General features: G+C 32.0%; 1 protein-coding gene across 1 annotated transcript; it reads right to left on the bottom strand.

Moving 5' to 3' along the window:
• Positions 1–1,960: 1,960 nt before the first annotated feature.
• On the bottom strand, positions 1,961–3,635 carry LOC123890832. Its single transcript, XM_045940535.1, has 2 exons — positions 3,476–3,635; positions 1,961–3,237 (listed from the first exon to the last, which is right to left on the bottom strand). The coding sequence occupies exon 2, from the start codon at positions 3,133–3,135 to the stop codon at positions 2,221–2,223; it is 915 nt and encodes a 304-aa protein (XP_045796491.1). The 5' UTR covers positions 3,136–3,237; positions 3,476–3,635; the 3' UTR covers positions 1,961–2,220.
• Positions 3,636–6,000: the final 2,365 nt, after the last annotated feature.

A 6,000-nucleotide genomic window follows, 5' to 3' on the forward strand; every position in this document is an offset into this window, starting at 1 on the left:
GCACACAATACTTGTAAGTTAATAGAGAAAGAAAAAAAACACTTAGTAGCACCCATAAATTTTAGCTCAACATCGCTCCGCTTTGTACGTGTTGCTTTTTCGATAATTTACTATTTTGTCTATCTAAAAAAACACTTAGTAGAAAATATCATCATTAGAAAGAAAATTAAGCGAGTGTCATAGAATTGAGTTACCATGACCAATTTAAAGACTTGGAAGGGCTTGTTGTGGAATATATTATTTCTCATTTTAGTATTTTGCATTTTCTCTTTCAATCAATTCATTGTCCAGATTTTCTCCCTACTCCACTCATGGATGTGCCATGTTTCATTACATGCTATTGTGGACAAAACAAAGTCTGGTGTCTTATAAGCCGAAATTAACCAAGAGCAACCAGCGTCTATCTAGTTTTCTATGCTATATAATTGAATTCTGTATCTGCAACGGTTAATACTAATCCTTGCCATCATTCTTGGCAGACATTTGGAATTGAAGACGCAGTAAACTACAGTTTTTGCAATTCGAATTTTAAGTTAATGCCGATAGGGAAAAATATTTTCTCATCGAGTGTAAAAAATCTGCCAGCCTATGAAAATTGTCAGATCAAAATTACAGGACTGCTAAATAACAAATGTGCAAGTAGGAGATTGATACACAGAACTTTGATTTCTTCTGTCTGTTATTCTCTTGTTATGAAACAGATGTTCTTAGAAATTATATACATCTGACTTCAGCAAACTTCATACTAAATGAGGGATTACAAAACAAAAGATACACATGAAAATCACAGTCCAACTTACCAAGAGGCAAGAACTTAACCATGCAGAACAGTAGGATATGGAATTCAGAGAAAATACTGACTAGATGGTTGAAAACCATAATATTGGGTTCTCTGATAACATGTCTCTAGAAGGCTTTAAAGGGTATCACGATTTGGTGATGGCTCCAAACGAACAAAACACATAGATGTGGATGATAACCCTAGGGAGCATGAGTACATGCAAATGTGCATGTTTTAAGGAAGCCTAGTTTATTTGTGATTCAGGGGATAAGCAGGGGGTAACAGAATATCTATATGTTTGTCATTAACCGACTCTGCAGCGCTACAATAAAATTTACCAAAGGATCTATAGGAGTGTGAAGTTATAGCCTGTGTTGGAGTTTGAGAAGAATACCTACCATGGCGCAGTGGTGCCATCACTTTTGACACAGAAACTATGTCAAGAATGATAAAGAAAATATCAATAAGCAATAGAGTTTTTTCTATATAGCCTGCAATAGTTAGAAGATTTCTTCTGCGTCAGGTTTGCAACTGAAATTGCAGCCTAACAATCTTAAAAGAAATTATCATTCTTTGTAATTAGCATGTTTTGCTATTACTTCTACAGCAGGGAATCATACAACAGACAAGCTACATGGCTTACAAAAAGATGAAAATTAATATAGCCCTACAGGTCACAATTTCAGCAGCAGACAGTTAATGGAAAAACAACAATGATTCACAAACAATGGCAATTGTCAGGATAGAGAAAACTAAAATGTTAACTCAGGCCTACCAGCATTTAAATATATAATTGGTCAAAATCTCATGCCCAATTTGCTAAATATTCATGTCTCAAGTTTATTGCACAAAACAAGGATTAATCCTCCATAGACCTCCATAGACGGATGATAGCTTCACCATCTCAGTTCCCATAGCAAAGAAGAAAGCCTCCGATAGTCATTAAAAATGGCAGAGTGTTGACATTCATTGTAATTAGGTAACTTTGTAACAATTGTGCATTACCAGTTTGGAGTACCCACATTATAAATGAATTTCTCAATGCTAGAGGTTGAAATATATGACAACCATGAACTGTGTATAATTAATTAATAGGCATGTACATACTAATTAAAAGTATGGACATGTACTACAAGTTTGTAAATCGCAGTACGTACCTGAATAACACAGAAAACAAACTTTAAACAAAATGAACCATAACACTAACACTTCAAGGCAAATTTACATCCATTTGAATTTCCAAAACAAAAACCCTGATAATATCTCAGCTAATTAGCTAAATTGAGGATGCGAATTTAACGCGGGGGGAGGGGGTGAGAGAAACAAAACTAAAGGATTCATTTCATTTTCTGTCAACTGTATTTCAGTGACACGGTTGATAAATAAAAAACTTACTAAGATGTCTGTTAGTATTAAAAATATGATGGATTTCTGCATCTCTACACGTTCTTCCAGGCATACAAAATAAGTGAGAAACCAAGACCCAGATATTTGGTCTCAGAAAACCTCTCAGAGAAAGACCACTGCAGCATACTAGCATTATCAGAAGAAAGCGGTTGTGTAGTCCACAACTTGTCCTCAGAATGGCACGTCCTGAACATAAAGACAGCATCTGCAAGAGAAGTACCAAAGAGCCAATTATGGACATCCCAGAAAACTTCCACTGCAACGCCATCAACAAGGATAGTATGATTCCCCCTAAACTTCCACCTCAACCGCTTCACTTGCAACACAATTTTGCTGTCTATGCGAATTATAAGGCACGGATCACTAACGCCACTTGTGGTATCACATTCAATCACAAGATCATGAATTTGACCATTATCACAAAACACAGCCTTGGTACCATACATCTTCTTACCAAAAACATGTTCTTTCTTGGCAACTAAAACAGCTACATTGGAATTGCACGGCAAAGGGACAGCATTAGTTTTCTTGAAAGCTTCTTTCCTCATATCCCCGAGAAGAAGAACCATTTGTCGATCCACAACAACTCCAACATAAAACCCTTCCGACGGCTCAGGCCCAGAACCAAATTTAGCAGACGAAAGATCCCAAAAGACATCAATTTTAGCAGAAAAAGCCTCAAGACTCTTACAACCTTTCTTCTTGGAGAAAACCCAGGGTTTGACATCCACCTTACAAAGACAATCATGGATCCCAACAGTGAGAAGTTGACCCACCAAATTCTTACTCCAATTAACAGTAATCGGACACAACCTACCGCGTATCCGGCATTGATAAACACAACTAACAGTATTATTCTGAGAACTTCTAGCAGCACTTGAAGATGATGAAGAAGAATCAGCAACTTGAACTCCACTTTCACCAAAACAACTAGGAAAATCCTTCATTTTTGTTTGTTTAAGCTTTTCAACAAACAGATGGTGACCCACCAAGTTTTTTTGACAGACAAAAGCACCCAGAACAGAAAAAAGCTACCTTAATTGCAAAACCTATGTCAGACACAGTTGAATTGGATTAATGGGTATGAATTGGATCGAAAGAAAAAGAAAAACAGACAAATTTTAAGAATGTAGGATCAAAAACAGAAGCAGACAAATTAAACAACATAAAAAAAATTAAAAAAAAAGTAGCTAACTTGTTTCACTGTCAATGTTTCATATCTCAAAAGCAAAAGAAAAGGAAAAGCAGAATAATAATAGAATAAAATAAAAAGAAAAACGAACGAACCTCAAGAAGATGGCGATGGCGACATGATCCGAAAAAGAGAGAAAAAGTGGAGAAAATGGAAAAGAAAACGGCAACAGAAGTGGGTAAATAAAGTGAGCGAAGGTTACTACTCGCTACTGATGGAGGGAGGGAGAGGAAAAAAGAAAAGAAAAAGGTAATTGTATATATTTATTATGTATTTCCATAAATACTCACTTCTACATGCGAACACCACCGTCAGGTTCGAATCCCGACACCTAAACATATACTCCTTTCGTCACAAAATATAAGACATAATTTAATTAATGTACTTATGATAGCACAATTTTGATTACTAATATCTTTAATTTTTTATTAGTAAAAATTATAAAAACTTGATATTTTAAAAATACTCATCAAAAAAATTAAACAAGATCTTATATGTTAATATTTATATCAATATATTATTAAAAAAATATGATGTCATTTAATCAAAGTAACTCTTATATTTTGAGACGGATGTAGTATAATACAATGTCTCTACCACAATTTGAGTTAAGTTAAGTTTATGGGACTCATTAGAAAGGATTTAAACCCATTTATACTACTCAAATTATAAGTGGACAATTTCACACAAATTAATAAACATAGTATAAAAAAGAGAAATGATCAGTTATTTTATAAAATTAGTTTCATTAAGGTAATAATTTTTACAAAAAAAAAAGTCATTAATGTTATTATGGGTAAGAAGTTATTATAGTATAGATTTTCACAAAAAATTCAAAAAAATATTGGTAGATTTATATTTTATTTATAAAAAAACTTGTAATAGTATTCTCTTTTATATATAAAAAATCTTTTGATGAGTGAAAAAACCATTAAATTTATATTTTCATTTAGTCATTGTGTATACTTGATCAAGAATAAATTCAAGCAAAAAAAAAAAAAATTATTTGATTTAAAGTTAGACTAAACTTATTTACTTATATGGGTCATGTTGGCACATGTTACTGAAACTAAAAGCCTTAACTTTTACATTGAAGAAATCAAATTTTAAATGCTTGAATAATTAATTTCACTTTTTTTAAGAAAACATTTACACTTTTATCTCCTTAACATATGATTTTATGACACATGTTAATATTTTCTTACTTGATCGTGTATATTATATATTAAAAAATATAAGATAATTACATACGACCGAAATTACATCCACAACAAACTAAAACAAATGCACTAGTTATAAAACCCTTAAAATAAAATGAAGTAAATGTAGATTGGACGTGGATCTGATAACCTCATGCAAATGTAAAACACCAACCTCACTCACACATGCGTTGTTTGGGATTTGGAACCATGACCTTCACATACCTCGTCCTATCTACTTTCTCAATGTACTCACTTCGGTCTTATATAGTATAAGTAATATTTGATTTTTTTGATTTATCGTAGAATTGATATATCTAAACAATAATATAGTTTAATTACATAAATTTTACTATGAATCTAAAAAGTAAAACAAACTAAAACATAAGATAATTACATACGAACGAAATTACATTGACAACAAACTAAAACAAATGCACTAGTTATAAAATCCTTAAAATAAAATGAAGTAAATGTAGATTGGAGAGTGAGTGAATCTTTAGGACTCATAAACCGTTGGTTCCTTCCTAGGACGCAGGGACGGACGCAAGGGGGGCAAATAGGGGCTCCAACCCCCCTCCTCCATGCATATATGTTTAGTATATATAATTTTTAATGTATATGAGTTGTTAATGACACATCTAAATTTACCCACTCTTATTTTAGGTGCTTCTAAATAAATTATTGTGATTTTATTTTATAATTTTGAGTTAAATATATTTTTTGTATTTATAAAATTAAGAGTTTTTAAGTTTTGTCCTTCAAAAAATTTACTTTTAGTCCATATTTGTATTTTATAGCAATTATTTTGAGGACTAAAAGTATCAAATTTTTGTAAAAATATTTGAAAATTGGGACTATTCTTACCAAACTACAAGATTTTAGAGGATATTTTCAGTTAAAATTTAATATGACTAAACATAAAAACTCTTTATTTTATAAGAACAAAAAATATAAAAAAAAAAATTCAGCCCCCGTATGATTGATTTCTGGATCTGTCCCTACTAGGACGTGGATCTCATAACCTCGTGCAAATGTAAAACACCAACCTCACTCACACATGCGTTGTTTGGGATTTGGAATATTTATTTTACTCTAGAAAAACTTAAAATTTTAAACAGTAGTATCCGAACAATGATTGAAAAAATATAATTAATAATGTAGTTTTAAAAATAGAAGATTCAGTGTTTTGAAATTTAAAAAATTAATATATTCAAAACTCTTACTTTTATTTTTGTTTCCTGTTTAGGATGACCAAATAAATGGGTTAAAAATAAAAACCTCGTTTTTTTTTTAAAGTTAGCCCTCCTACATTTATAAGGGGATTCAAAGTGTTTAGGGCCCGTTTGGTGCGCAGGATAGCATAATGACAGGATAGGATATAAAACAGGATAAGGATAGGATAGGATAACAGCAGGATA

The sequence above is a fragment of the Trifolium pratense genome, linkage group LG6 (assembly GCF_020283565.1).
Source record: "Trifolium pratense cultivar HEN17-A07 linkage group LG6, ARS_RC_1.1, whole genome shotgun sequence".
NCBI classification, from domain to species: domain Eukaryota; kingdom Viridiplantae; phylum Streptophyta; class Magnoliopsida; order Fabales; family Fabaceae; genus Trifolium; species Trifolium pratense.